The sequence below is a fragment of the Pseudorasbora parva genome, chromosome 5 (assembly GCF_024679245.1).
Source record: "Pseudorasbora parva isolate DD20220531a chromosome 5, ASM2467924v1, whole genome shotgun sequence".
Taxonomy (NCBI): Eukaryota; Metazoa; Chordata; class Actinopteri; order Cypriniformes; family Gobionidae; genus Pseudorasbora; species Pseudorasbora parva.
The window spans coordinates 39,887,015-39,901,897 of NC_090176.1; the positions used below are offsets into that span (position 1 = coordinate 39,887,015).

General features: G+C 38.5%; 1 protein-coding gene across 1 annotated transcript; it reads left to right on the plus strand.

Annotated features, from left to right (window-relative positions):
- Window positions 1–64: 64 nt before the first annotated feature.
- heg1 (heart development protein with EGF-like domains 1) lies at window positions 65–12,868 on the plus strand. Its single transcript, XM_067444282.1, has 13 exons — window positions 65–924; window positions 3,000–4,508; window positions 5,721–5,846; window positions 6,192–6,314; window positions 6,422–6,513; window positions 6,701–6,756; window positions 7,700–7,860; window positions 8,102–8,236; window positions 8,346–8,388; window positions 8,869–8,906; window positions 10,668–10,755; window positions 10,883–11,060; window positions 11,322–12,868. The coding sequence occupies exons 1-13, from the start codon at window positions 651–653 to the stop codon at window positions 11,463–11,465; spliced, it is 2,967 nt and encodes a 988-aa protein (XP_067300383.1). The 5' UTR covers window positions 65–650; the 3' UTR covers window positions 11,466–12,868.
- The last annotated feature ends 2,015 nt before the right edge of the window (window positions 12,869–14,883 follow it).

A 14,883-nucleotide genomic window follows, 5' to 3' on the forward strand; every position in this document is an offset into this window, starting at 1 on the left:
AGACGGTAGCACATAGAATCATCATATCCATCCCATAGACCGTAAAAAAATATACTCCCAAAATGGAATGTGCATGCTCCAATTTTTCAAAGTTAATTTTGAACTTCCAAAAACAAAAAACAAAAGATTGGTTAAAAAAGAAAGAAAAGAGAGAATAAATCACTCATATCTGCAGAAAATGCTAACTCATTAAAAACAATGTCAGCTTACATTGCCACTGCTGTTACACTGATTTTCAATGGCTTGGCCTAATATAGTAAATGTGTAAAAGTGAGGAGTCATGTTATTTTGTATAGTGTTAATAGTAACTGGGTTTTGATTTGAGACTTAATGGGGGGAAAGAATAATCCCAGCTGTTGTGGCATCATCTGACTGTCATATCTGTCTGAACGGTCTGAACCGACTTGAGCACATTTGTGTGAGTGCGTTGATCCAGAGAGGAATGGGGTGGAAACCGCTATTGCCTGCCCGAGGGGAGGAGTCACCCAATGCTCCGGTTTCTCACTCTCGCTGCCTGAAATAAAACCCTTCTAAGCCTTCATCCCTAACTTTAATGCTACCATAAGGAATTTACTAACGGGAAACTGTTAAACGGACCCACTTTCCGATGGTGACCCGGACCACTTTGGCGTTTTATTTATTAGGAATTCATGATGGAAACGTGTGTTGCGAGAAGCGCTCACCGTGTGGTTTTCACGGTCTTTATGCTTGTCCTAAATACTGTGATTGCCGAAACTTTCTCTACAGACACGGAGACCGATAACCCATTGAGCACCGAAACTTTTTTTACCCGAAAAACTGGTTTAAAACAAACGTCCTCCTGGCCGGAGAGAGAGGCCACTGCTACAGCTGTGGATCTATCGAGTGGACCGGGGGAGATGACGGACGTTCCCGCCAGTGTGTCCATCACTGGAACGCGAGCGGGTGAGACTTCCACGCGCCTGTGGATGCCCAAAAGTCTGGTCTAGATGGGCAGCTACCTAGGTTTTGCAACGGCCTCAGTCTACAGCCTGTGTAAAGTAGATAAGACTAAGACGTTTATTTTGTGGTATACAGCAGTATTGCATGATTACAAAGATTCCACCTCCACAAGTTGCTTAATTAATGTTATAAAGACTGAATTGTGTAAAACACAGGAAAACCATTCAAATATCTTCTATTTTATATTTATATAATAAAAGATTCATATTTCAATGCAATGTATTAATTATTATTAAAGTAGCAATAACCCAGTAGTAAAAAAATCTCTTTTTATATGAAACTGAAGCATATTGTCAGGTATTAAGTCAAACTAATGCGATTACTTACACTCCGTTTCCTCAGTTTTTGGAAGAGCATCTCTTTTAATGAATGACCTCCTTGGCTCATGAACATCCTGGTTCATATACAGTTCCACTTTCTTGAGCCAATGAACTCTAATCAGTCTGCAGTTTGTTTGTGATTTTTATTTATTTTTAATTTCATATTTCCATTCCATATCATTTTTGGTTCAAATGTGCAATCAAAGTAAATAGAAGTAAACACATTAAATTGGCTCTAATATAGTCCACTCCACAAATATTTCGTTAGTCAAGTTTAAGTAAATATATTAAGGTTGTGTATTTAAAAAAGGTTTTTGCTGTCATTATGCGTAAGCACTATATTGGCAATCGGCCACTCAGCTTTTTAGGTATTAGTTTCAGAATTACCATTTCAAACCCCATATGGATTTAACGGTACTTTCCAAGGAGCTTTATAACCTCTCCGATAACATTAAATTCATCAGGATTGCTACCATCATTTCTGTTAATAATCCTTCATTATTCTAGCTTTATTTTAACATGCATAATTAGCAAATGATGTGAGAAGAATTAGCTTCTTTTAAAACACCTATAAAAAATTAAGGGAAGTAGGCTATAAAATTTGAGTTGAGAAATATGCATTTTGTTTTGCAAGCCAAACATAACAAGACTTTTACAACTGTGATTGAGCACAATATTTTTTGTGCTAAAAAAAAAAAAAAGCTTTTCACTACCTTGTTTGATCTCATGCAATATAGCCAAGATCATTTGAATCTACATTCTGTAAAACGGCTTGTCCTTAGGCCTGTCTCCGTCCCCATCAGTTAGAGCTGACTGTATATCCCTGAACAATGCAAGTTAAAAGATCATGTTGAAAGATGTCTGTAATGCAAGCTAAAAGAGACATTTTCAGCAAGTAAGTACATTTTACAATGTGACTGCCCAAAAACCTATCATGGCTTTCCACACTACAATCAACTTTGAATCCGTCTTCAACAGATGTAAATATTGTGAAAACTTTCATTTCACAATACCTCATTTAGATTCAAATGGATTTCTACAAACCAGAAGTGTAAAACGTGTTATTTTATTTTGTAGCCATGCACGACTGAGCCATGATGCCATTTTCTACTAAGAAACAAAATAAGTATGTCTTACTGTACTTTATTCAAATGATTTACATATTTTAAAAGATAAAATCTAAATGAAAGTGACAATTTATATTAGAGTATCAAGTGCTATGTTGAACATAAAGGTAATGCTATCAAATCAGTTTTTGAACAACCCTTTTTAAATTAGTGCTCCGAGACGCATCCTCATCCAGTCAGCGTTTCACTTTATTATAGTTTTGCCTGTGTATGAACTCCATGCAGGCAGTGACAACGCTGTAATATGGACTTTGCTAGGTCAGCTGAAGGAAGGAAACAGCAGGTCCCAATGGGTCAGATCCCCTCCATTTTTAGGGCTCAATCTTTTGTTAGGTTAGACGAGCTTGGCTGCCAATTGTTCTCCACCCAAAATCATTACATCCGCAGTCACTTCTGAAAACATCTCACATAGTTCATAAAGTTTCCCAAGGCTCACACCACATGAAGCGCACCCTAGTGGCCATACTTCTCATATTTCACCATCCTGTATTTCATTATTATTAACCGTTTTGATAGTTTTAAGTATGCATAGTTTACGATATTTCATTGTTCTTTATTTTTTCCAAACTAGGACATTCAGAAAAACCTTTAACCATCTCTACAAATACTGCGGACTGGACATCTAGGATGGTCTCAGATGAGTCCACTGAACATCTGCAATCTGACAAAGAGCTTACCCATAATGCCACAGCCCAATGGGAAGGTTCATCAGTAGCGTCGCACAGCATCACCAGCCACCAGCCAGTGACAGAGGTCCGAGCAGTGCGAGACGTTTCCGTAACGAATCTGAGAGATGTGGACACCACCGACTCTTTTTCTCGTGCTGATTTCACCTACACTTCCACCACCAACCGAGCCGGAGAACGCACACTGCTCTCTGTGACCTCCAACAGCACCTCTGCGTACACGGAAGACTCCAACTCCTCTGTTTCTGGGAGCTGGGAGCAGATGACATCAGGATCCACCCAAGGCAAGAAAACCGTAGAAGATATATCTACAGTGTCTGATAAGACTGAGCCCACTTTTGAAGAGCATGATGCCACCAATGCAACTCAAGGCCACTCTTTGAAAACCGAGCAGTCAACGTTGTCTCAGGACACTGAGTCACAGACAAGACAGCCTAGTGTCACAGGACAGACCTTTGAGCAGGTGTCTGATAATGACAATCCAAATTCAACACCCCCTCTCACAGTGATCACTAGAGGTGAAGAGCAAACAGATGTCACATCGGTGAGCAGTGGGACGTCTTATACAGAAACCGGTGACTCCGTTTCGTCTATCCCTCCCTTTACCTCTGGCGAACACACCAATGCCACTAGCACATCCCAACAGAGCCGTGATTCCACAGTGACTTATTCAGTGGATACTGGTGCTTCCACTGAGTTTTCAACAGGATCTGTCAGCTCCACTAGCCATGAGGAATCCGAAGGGTCTCCGACCCATACAATGGAGGAGACGACCATTCAGGGCCTGACCACTGCACCCCCAGTGTTTGAAGATGTAGCCACTACAGTTGAATCAATTTTCAATTCCCTTACTAGCCAACCGCCCTTCATCTCCAGTACCGATGATCAGACAAGCACAAAAGAGGTGCAAACATCTACAGCACCAGCAACTCAGAGAACACAGTTTACAGAGGAAGCCACTAACAAGGCATCTACTGCTTACAGTTCTACCAACACATTCACTACCATGCCTCCTGTGGTCACCACTCGTCAGCTCCAACCAAGCACCACACCACAAGTACAATCAGAACACACTACCATTGTTACCACTGATATCGTTGAGGTTCTGCGGACGACAGCCTCCACAGCCCAGCGTCCGCCCACCTCCACTACTGGTGTACCACAGGCGCCAAGCACATCTGATTCTGCCGACGTCACCACCTTGCATATAGAAACTAGCACTGCCACGCCAGGGAACACGACTGCACATGGTGGACGTGCAACAACACCTTACAGCAAAAGCACCCCGACCAGGACCACGGTGGCGGTAACCACCAGGAATCACACGGACAGAAGCGCCACAGAATTGGGGACCACGACCATGCAGATGCCTTTTATATCAACAGCATCAACAGGTATGTTGGTATTTATTCAAATCACCATTTTTGTTGGTAATATTAATGGTGATTGTTGCACCAATGCACAGATTAAAAAAAACACTTTAAATCTACACTGTGTAACTTTTCCGTCCGCTAGAGGGCGCCTATTCAAAACAAAGGTGTAGTTTGATGATGCCAGGTTTGAGCGTAGAATCTTGGGACATGTGGTCTTCACCTCACAGCCGGTTGAAAAGAATCGGGATATATGACTCTGGCAGAAATCATGTTAATGGATGCAATTATTAACGTTACTGTAGTGTGAAGCAGAGCAGGACCGAGTGTTGAGGGAGCTGAGCATGGCCGCTGAAGCGATTGTTACGCAAACACAAGACTTGCGAGCAGCGGGACTTTTATTATGACGGGACACAGTTGCCAGCGCCATTTCCGCTTTTCTGGTCATGAGTATGAGTTACGCAGCTCTGTTTATCATATCAGATTTGACTGTGTTTAAAATTATGTTATGATGTTACTCTGTGTGTTCACTCAGTGGCTGCTGTGACACTTGTTGCACACTGCTAAGAGTAAAGCGTTTCTGCCAACCGAGGGTAAAGCAGAAATGACAGGAATTGACAAGAATTAACAGGCGACTCCCTCAGACATCCCGGCTCCTTGGTCAAAATAGCAATTTTCTCACAATTTACAAATAGTTGGAAACATTTGGGATATTGTACGAACTCAACTGAACAAAATATAATACTATACAAATCAGTATATTTGAATGATTTCTGAAGGATCATTTAATATTGCAGACTAGAGTAATAGCTGCTAAAAATGTAGCTTTGCCATAACAGATATAAATTGTATATGAAAATAGAAATGTTATTTTAAATGTAATATTTCATATTTATTACAGTATTTCCTATTATTACTTATGTTTCTAATGCTCGACAAGGCTGAAAATACAGTAAAATGTTTTAAAAATAAAAACTTTTCTGGCCCTAAAACTTTAAACAGTTGTGTACATTTGTCAAAAAAAATAGACACTAATTTGCAAAGAAGTCCTATATACTTACACTGAAAGAGATACTTGGGTTGGCTCATTTGACTAGTAGCAACACTCTAGTTACCATGCAGTATGGTGCTAAATCATACCTTATCAACCACATAGCAACACTCGGACAAGTTCATTAGCATAGTGACAATGATTTATAAAATATTTAATTGATAATATACATTGTTTGTGAACAGTCTTCTCTGTAGGTCATGAGTGTGGCCTTAAAATCTGTGCAAATGGAGGCCACTGTGTTAGATCAGCCAAGGGAAGTTACCACTGTCAATGTCTGCCTGCATGGACAGGACCCTTTTGCACTGAAGGTAAGAAGCCCAATTTATAATTAACAGGAACAGAAATTTACTTTTGGATCCCTAATGCTGTAATATCAAATTACAGGTTTTATTCATGCTAGTACCAGGCACTTTTCAAATTACAGTTGAATTAGGCTTAGGATAGATAAAGGTTTTCTGACAAATGTATATCACGTAAATGTAAATGTATACACGTAATATCATGCAATACAATATTACATTGTATATAAAATTCTTTCCTCAGTTTTTTCAAAAAAAAGTCACAATATTTATATTAGTAATGTAATACATGTTTCTATTAGGGTTAGTGACAAAAATGAATATGAATTGATTAGGCGTTGTGTTTTTCTGTAGATGTGGATGAGTGTGTGAATAGTCCGTGCCCCCAGGGTTCAGTGTGTGTCAACACAGGTGGCTCTTTCAGCTGTGAGTGTGCCCTGGGCTTTGACCTGGAGGATGGCCGCAGTTGTACGCAAGGTAGGTGGTCAGCTGTCCACACTAAAATAAGATCCAGAATATATAAAGATATTTCTGTGATAAATCTGTACTACCCTCACTTGATTTAATTTGGCTTTACCCTGCAGTGAAAACATTTTTGGGCAACTTCACTGTCAACAACTCCTTGCACCTCAGAAGTTCAAGTCTGCATGAGCTCCACAGAGAGATCCTACAGCTGGTACGCAACAAAATGCTGCATTTTACACCTGACCTCTCCACCTCACAACCACATCGCCAAATCAATGCATCTAATGTTATATAGCAACCATTATGGGAATAGAGAGGTAATTGGTTGAACATGATGAAGTGATGTAATTAACATGAAGTTGGGGTTTATTTGATACATTTGTGTATTGGTTTTTCAGCTCAATGCTTCTCTCTCCACCTTCCATGGTTACAGACACTCCACTTTGGCTAAAAGGTGAGTTTCTACTACTCTTCTAGACACAGCAGGAATATTAGACTATACTGGGCACAAAAATATATTTAATTATTCATACTCTACCATGCAACTATCAATCAAGTCAATCCAGTGTCAATATAATTGTACCATTTATATATTTGTGAAGTCATCAATAGGCAGGAATGAATACGGATTGATTAAGCGTCGTTTTTTTGGTATTACGGTAGTGTGTGAGAAGAATTATAGTGTAAATACAGAGTGGGTCATGTCCCAAACATGGAAGAACTAGTTTTTAAGGGGTGTAACAAAAAGCAAAATGTTTTGTATGACAAATTCAGCTTTTAAAGTTTAACAGTTTAATTTAACATGGAAAAAGTTTAGATAACTTAAACAAAATGTGTACAACTATTGATCCTAAGTTGAGAAAATGTAAAAAATGTTCTGCAGCTGGTTGCCTTAAACTTTTAAGTTTTATCAACTTTTTTTTTCTTTTTCTTTTTTACAAGTGCAGAGTTTAGTTGTTTGCAGTTACTGAACAACATTCAATGGATTACATTCATTTGATGGTTTTAATTTTTAATAATAAAATATTTTTTTATTCAATTCAATTTATTTTATAAAAAATGGCATTACTGCATTATTAAAATAATAAACTTTTTATTAAATATAGCCTACACTACTGTTCAATTTTTTTTTTATATTTTAATGTCTTTGAAAGAGATCTTATGCTCACTTAGTGGTTCATTTATTTAAACAAAAATACAATACAAAGTAATTACAATTTAACATTTTATTTAATTTTACTATATATCAAATTTGTTCCTGGAAATTTCATTTCCAGCTAAAAATGATTATAGTGTGATACTATTATCAATAGTGATTTTTCAGTGATACATGTTACTATTGAATCCAGTGTGTAAATTTTCTTTCTCATGTATGTGAATACATATGCCCTGAACAGAGATAGAGAAGGTGTACAGATCTTAGCGGTGAACATGTTTTCACTCTCCGCCAATGTGACCAGCTCGGATGTCCTCAACAGCATCCGGATGTCCCTGAGCAACTGCAGCCGGACATACTCACACTGTACCATTAAGCTTCAGCACCAGCTCTCATATCAGGGTACCATTCAGCGCTCGCCGTCTGCATTATACTCTTATCTCAAATCCATTCCCTCTGTTCTTATCCTCTTCTCTACTCCACCACTTCAGAGATATGATACCAGTCCCAATACACACAGATAACACAGTCTTGGGGGTGGGGGGGCTGTTTCATTTAGTCTCTAATAATATTTTGGAAAGCTTTTTGTGGCACTGTTTATCTCTGGGAAAGCATTTGTTCTGAAGCACTTATTTCTGTTTAGTTGATAGTCTGTGCTCGGCTCAGAAGACCAATTGTGATTTGCAGTACTCTGTGTGCACGGACACTAGCGGGATCCCATACTGTCAGTGCCACCCAGGATACTTTAAAAAGAACCCAGGGGACATGACCTGCAGAGGTACGACATACTCTTGTCAGTTCTTTGAATAATTAAACTGTACCACGGTACAAATTAATGTCAGGTTTCTGATTTTATATGTTTTGTTTTTGTTTTGTTTTGTTTTTAGACTGTGGAGATGGACTCAAGCTTGTTAATGGCAACTGTGTTGAGTAAGTATGTGTTTTATTAATGCGTGAAGTAAATATCACTGTAAACAACCAGTCAAAAGTTTGGACATACCAACTCATTCTATGTTATGGAAGTATGGGAATTATGTTAAAATGTTAAACAAATCTTGTGTTTTAGCTTGTTCATCATGCTTCTCTTTGCTTAGAGAACAGCTCTTAACACCCTGGGCTTTCTATCAACGCCACGAGGTGCCATCTGAAAAGCTTTTAAAATAGTTTTGAAGGAGTTCCCATTTATGCTAGGCATGCTTGTTGCTTGTTGGCGGCTTTTCCTTCACTATCCGGTCCAACTCATCCATTTTAAATTTCAGCCAAGCCTTTAGATCAAGAGCTTTTTAAGATCATGGGAAACAAATTCCGCCAATTGTGTCCAAACCTTTTACTGGTAGTCATGGGTGTTTTGTAAATATGTATTTTGTAGCAAATATTATTTATTATTAATATTATTTTTAACTTTTTCAGGTGCATGTTTGGATTTGGAGGTTTCAACTGCAGTAACTGTAAGATTTTCTTTTAATTTATATTTGCGTTAAGAATAAAATATAAAAAAATAACTTAAAGGGTTAGTTCACCAAAAAATAAAAATTCTTGCATTAATTACTCACCCTCATGTTGTTCCAAACCCGTAAGACCTTCGTTCATCTTCAGAACACAAATTAAGATATTTCTGATGAAATCCGAGAGCTCTATGTCCCCTCCATAGACAGCTATTTAATGAACACTTTCAAGACCCAGAAAGGTAGAAAAAACATAGTTAAAATATATGCATATGGCTATCTATCAGTAGAAACCCTGGAGTATATTCGAATGATCGTGCTCCCCCCTCTCATATCCCCCTGAGACAAGAGATTTATGCATTTTATTTCTGGAAAAATTACTCCAGTGACGTTGATTTGCGTCATCTGTAAAATGTTTGGCCAGGCGCTAAAGACTAGAGGACAGCAGAGGGAGCTATTTCCTCATGTTTTAAACTCGCACATGGGGGATGGGGTCGCACTCACAGCTCGGCTCAGGCACTCATGGAAATGGTGAGGCCGGCGGAGCAAAGTGAGTATTTTATCTTCTCAAGTTAATTCCTATGAAAGTTAATCTTCCAAAGGCATGAACTGAAAACGCGTCAGACTGAACACGCGCTGAGAACGACTGCCGCGAGCGTGGACGCGTTTACCTCAGCTCTCATCACGAGAGCTCATTCAGCTCATCATGATGCGTGTACTCTGACTCCTGCTGCGTTTATGCTGACACTTCCTCAGCGGCTAAATCACAATATATTGAACATACGTTCAGTTTTTAATTGTAGTGTCTGTTCTCTAACTGAACTGATTTAATGAAGATGAACGCGGTGGTGGGAAAGTAAAAGTGATTCCATAGCGGTGGCTTTGGGAGTGGCCTCACAGGGCAGCGAAGCATTATGGGAATTGTAGTCTTTCATCCCAATGAGACAAATTTATTTTCTGTCTTTTCTCAGTCTAGAAGGCACCATATTCAAAAATAATTTCACATTTTTACTACATTAAGGACCCAGTTCAAATACAGATTCATCTTTCCAGCGCTGAAGTACCCCTTTAATTTTATAAAGTGATGAGAAAATACTTTTTGTGCGCAAAACAAAAATAACGACTGTATTCAACAATTTCTTCTAATCTGTACCAGTCTCTTACTCAGATTATAATGTAAATACAGTGCAAATGCTGTTCACATGAGCACCATAACACATGCGTATAATGCTGATGCAGGAGCTAGCCAATGGGGAGCCGCCGTTCTGCCATATAACTGCATAGATCTCAGAAGCGCTGCACTGTATTTACAATGTAAACTGCATGGGAGAATGGGGCAGAAGAGAAGAAATAGTTAAATAAAGTCTTTATTGTTGTTTGATTTTGTGCACAAAAAGTATTCTCATTACTTCATAACATCAAGGTTGACTGCTGGAGTTACATGGACTATTTTAAAGATCTCTTTATTACCTTTCTGGGTTTAGACAGCAGTTTAATTACTACTTTCAATGTGGGGTCAGAGAGCTCTCGACTTTCATCAGAAATATCTTATTTCTTGTTCCAAAGATGAACAAAGGTCCTAAAGGGTTTGGATCAACATAAGGGTGAGTAATTATTGACAGAATTCTCACTTTTGGGTGGGCTAACCATTTAAGTGTGTGCAATTTATATAAAGCTTGTAAAATGTATAATTCAGTTAAAATTGTATTATTTCAGTGCAAATAAAAAAAAATGTTTTTGCTAAAATAATCTTGTGTTTAATAGTCTATAAGCTGATAGCTGTGGTGGTCTCTCCTGCTGGAGGAGCTCTTCTGTTGATTGTCGTCATTGCTCTGATAGTCACCTGCTGCAAGTAAGATCATAAGAAAAAATTGCAGCTTCCTCCTTATTTTACAGACAAATACCTTTATTTATATTTGTTTGAAAATTTGACATTTTACAAATGACTCAATGTCTCTTTTTTTACGCTGCATCTACAGAAAGGACAAAAATGACATCAACAAAATCATCTTCAAAAGTGGAGACCTTCAGATGTCGCCCTACGCAGAGTTTCCTAAGAGTAATCGTGTGTCAATGGAGTGGGGCAGAGAGACTATTGAGATGCAGGAGAACGGCAGTACCAAAAACCTCCTGCAAATGACAGACATTTATTACTCGGTATGTTTTCATATGTACTTCTCTTTTGAGTTTTTATGTTTGACCTCCAGAGATTCGATTGATCATTTAGACTGTATTGTAAAACCAGAATTGAGTGATGGCACTTATGTAAGCACTGTGAGTTTGAATCAGTCTCATTCTGTTTGGTTAAAAATTAATAAAACCAGGGGGGAAAAAAACATTTCACATGGCCGTGCACATCCTGAATGGGTAAAGTTTCCACATGATTAACTAATTTGTGACTGCTATTCTCTCTTTTAGCCTGCACTGAGGAACTCTGACCTGGAGCGTAATGGCCTGTATCCGTTCTCCGGCCTCCCTGGTTCAAGGCATTCCTGTATCTACCCAGCTCAATGGAACCCTTCCTTCATAAGCGACGATTCGCGGCGAAGGGACTACTTCTGACAGCCTTACCCAGCAGGTGTGCAATTTGATGGCGCATATAAACTCTCTTGCCGTGGTTGGGCCTGTCACAGATTCTGGAGCTGGATACTGACCACTAAAGGCCTTTTGAATGTGAAAATGAGCTGGCAGGAAAAGACAATTATCTGTGAGGCTGGAAGAAAGCCGCAGAGCCCTGTCGGGTCAATTTAGCATTTGAACACGGTGCCACAATAAGATTTTAGTTTCTGGTGTGGAGCTGACAAGCTGATGTTCTCAGCTCCCAACAGAGTGTTTATTCTTAAGTGGAAGTCTGTGAATTTAAACAAGACAAATGAAGAATAACACACAGGATGCCTGAAGTACACTATAACTTTTATTTCATAAAAGTTTGCACTATGAACTCATCAAACAGATTTTGTCTCAAATGGAAAAAGCCATAAATGTATCATATTTATACTTGGAATAATGTACCCAACTGGTTTGTACTGTGTTAAGTTTTTGTGAGTGATGATGTTGGATGTCTGTTTGAGTATATTCATCAAAAGTTAAAGGGATAGTTCACCCCGAAATGAAAATTCTGTCATTGATTTCTCTCCCAAAACTCGTAGGCCTTTCTATCCTCTGTGAAACACCAAAGGAGTTATTTGTAACAGAATGTCGAAGCTGCTCTATAAAATGATGAGTTTTTCTTCTTTTTACAGATTCAGAAGACTTTGAATGTAGTTCATGAATTATTGACAATTATCATGTTTTATGGTGCTTTTTGAGATTAACAGCCCCTGGTCCGCATTCACTTACATTGTATAGAGTAGAGCAGTCGGAATATTGTTCAAAACATCTCCTATTTTCCACATTTGAAAGAAAGTCTAAAATGGTTTTGGAACAAGTATATATGATAACATTACATTTTGGGTAAACCATCTCTTTAATGCTTTGTCATGGTATAGTTTTAGAAACTTTGTGAGATTTACGCTGGAGAACTAAACCTGTGCAAAAGCTGGTAGGATTTTGAAACAATATTACTGGATGCAGCATTTGTGTGAAATGTAGCAGATATTGCCACAGGGTATTACGGTTTGTTTGAACAACAGTAATAATCATAAAACACAGTGCTGCCTTGTTTGTTTCCTAATTTATTTTATTTAAATATTCTGATTCAGATAAAGAGACTGTAGTATTATCTGAGGACCTCCCATGTGTTTGTATGGATGCATAGTGGTGCATGAAAGGATGGACTCTACCTGTTGCCAGTCGTCCATTTTATTTGATCTAATGTGTGTTCTTGTGAGATGTGCTTTTTTGTAATCTTTAATATCAGAGACTGCTTTCCTAACTCATTACTTTCCCCTCCTCTGTGGATGATAAATTTAATCTGGCGTTGTAGTCAGAATTGTATTGTAAAATAAAGGAGAAATAAAGTTTGATTTCTTTGTTGTTTTAGCTGTTCATTAGACTGGGTCTGGTGATAGCCAGACAACCTGTTCATCTCTTTAATATTAAAGAATAGTTCAGCCAAAAGTAATAAGTGACCCAGTACTTAGTCCAACGTTAAAAACTGACCAATGCTACCTACCGAAAACTGCTCATGTGCATTTTCTTAGATAAAATGTTACATTTTCTAATGAAAGAAGTATGGAAGTAAAACTGTGCCACTGGATTTTGAATTCTAATTTTTAGCACTGAATTTTGTTACATCGAATTTTTAACACTGAATTTTATTTTGCATCTAAATCAGACTTTGAATTTTAAAAGCCATCGAATTTCTAGCTCTGTTTTTTTTTTACCTATGACATTTTTTCAATGTTTTAAAAAAATTCAGTGTAAAAAGAAATTCAACGTCTCAAAAAATTCAGTGTAAAAAAATTCAATGTCTCAAAAGATTCAGTGTAAAAAAATTCAACGTCTCAAAAGATTCAGTGTAAAAAAATTCAACGTCTCAAAAGATTCAGTGTAAAATAATTCAACGTCTCAAAAAATTCAGTGTAAAAATATTCAGAGTCAACATCCGGGTAACCAAGGAGAAGCAATCGATCCCTGTATCAAATCATCCAACATCCAGCCAATCATTTACGCTCCATTGGTCATGAGTAAACTCACTGAAGCGCCATCGTGTGTGTTCTGAGCGTTCTGAGCCATGCTGCTGAGCTCTGGAGCTCACCTGAAGTGAACTTCCCCGCCAGTGCCGTTTCTAGTCATAGGCAAACTAGGCGGTCGCCTAGGGCGCCAACAGCCGGGGGGCGTCAATGAGCCCCCGCCCCAACAAGATTTTTTAGTTATTTCATATATATTTTATTATTAATATTTCGTACTTTTGCTATTTCAAGGCATTATGATTGGTTGCGATTATTGGAGTGAAGTCGCCATGGTGATAGTGGAGCTGCTGTAATGAAATGAGATCATGTAGAGGGCGGCAGGGAACGTCGTCATCCGTGGCGTTGTAACGCTTGTGTCCGAGTGAAAAATGCGGATAGCTCACTTAATGTAACTGGAGTGGATGCAAACACGGAGGCGATTAACATCAAACAGATCGCACTTTATTCCCCGCTGAACTCTCATCACAAACTCCCTTTCCATCCACAGCATTACTTAATAAAACAAAATAACTGTTAGCAACAGAAAACAGAAAATAATCCCCACACATGGGAGCTCAAGACTCAGTGCGCACATACACAAAATGCAGACTTCGTTTGCAGGGAGCGCGCGCAACTCTTAAAGGGGCCACACTATATTTCTACTCGTTACAGCGTGCTTTAGTTTCATCATCATGAAAAGGTCAAAGCCATCAGGGGCTCAGTATCGTAAAAAGAAAGCGAAATATACAGGTATAGCCTACTTATTGGTTACTTGTTCTCTACTAAGCTGGTCCCTCTATCATAACGTTGAGCAAAACATTACACTGAATATTAGTACTGGACGGACCACACGCCATGCTCATTTCAGGTGCAGAACATTATAGCAGTTAATTTGAATACATTTTTTTTTGCATCAGAGATAGCTGTTTAGTGTAAATTGATCAAGTAGGCTAATACTGTCATAACCATGGGCGTCACTAGGCCCTTTTTTATGAACTTATGCATCAGCCCCCCCTAAAAAAATATGTGATTAACCTTTAAAACATGAAACTGGTGCGAGGCTTCGGCTACGGCTTCGTCCCGTCTTTTAGTCTTTGTGTCACTGTGTTCTTCAATCCGCAGCGGCGCCGAGTGACATGGTTTTCAAGCTATTGTTATCTAATTTTTTGGCCTTCAGAACATCTTAAAATACACATATGTAGATCATAGAAATCAAATTTTTCTCGGGGGAGCATGCCCCCGAACCCCCCAACATCTGTGATCTCAAAGATAATAAACCTAGCTACATTATTCGATTAATGCATGTACAATATGCCCATGAAATAAGGAAGTCATATTTACTTAATAAGATGAAGTAAAAAAAAAAA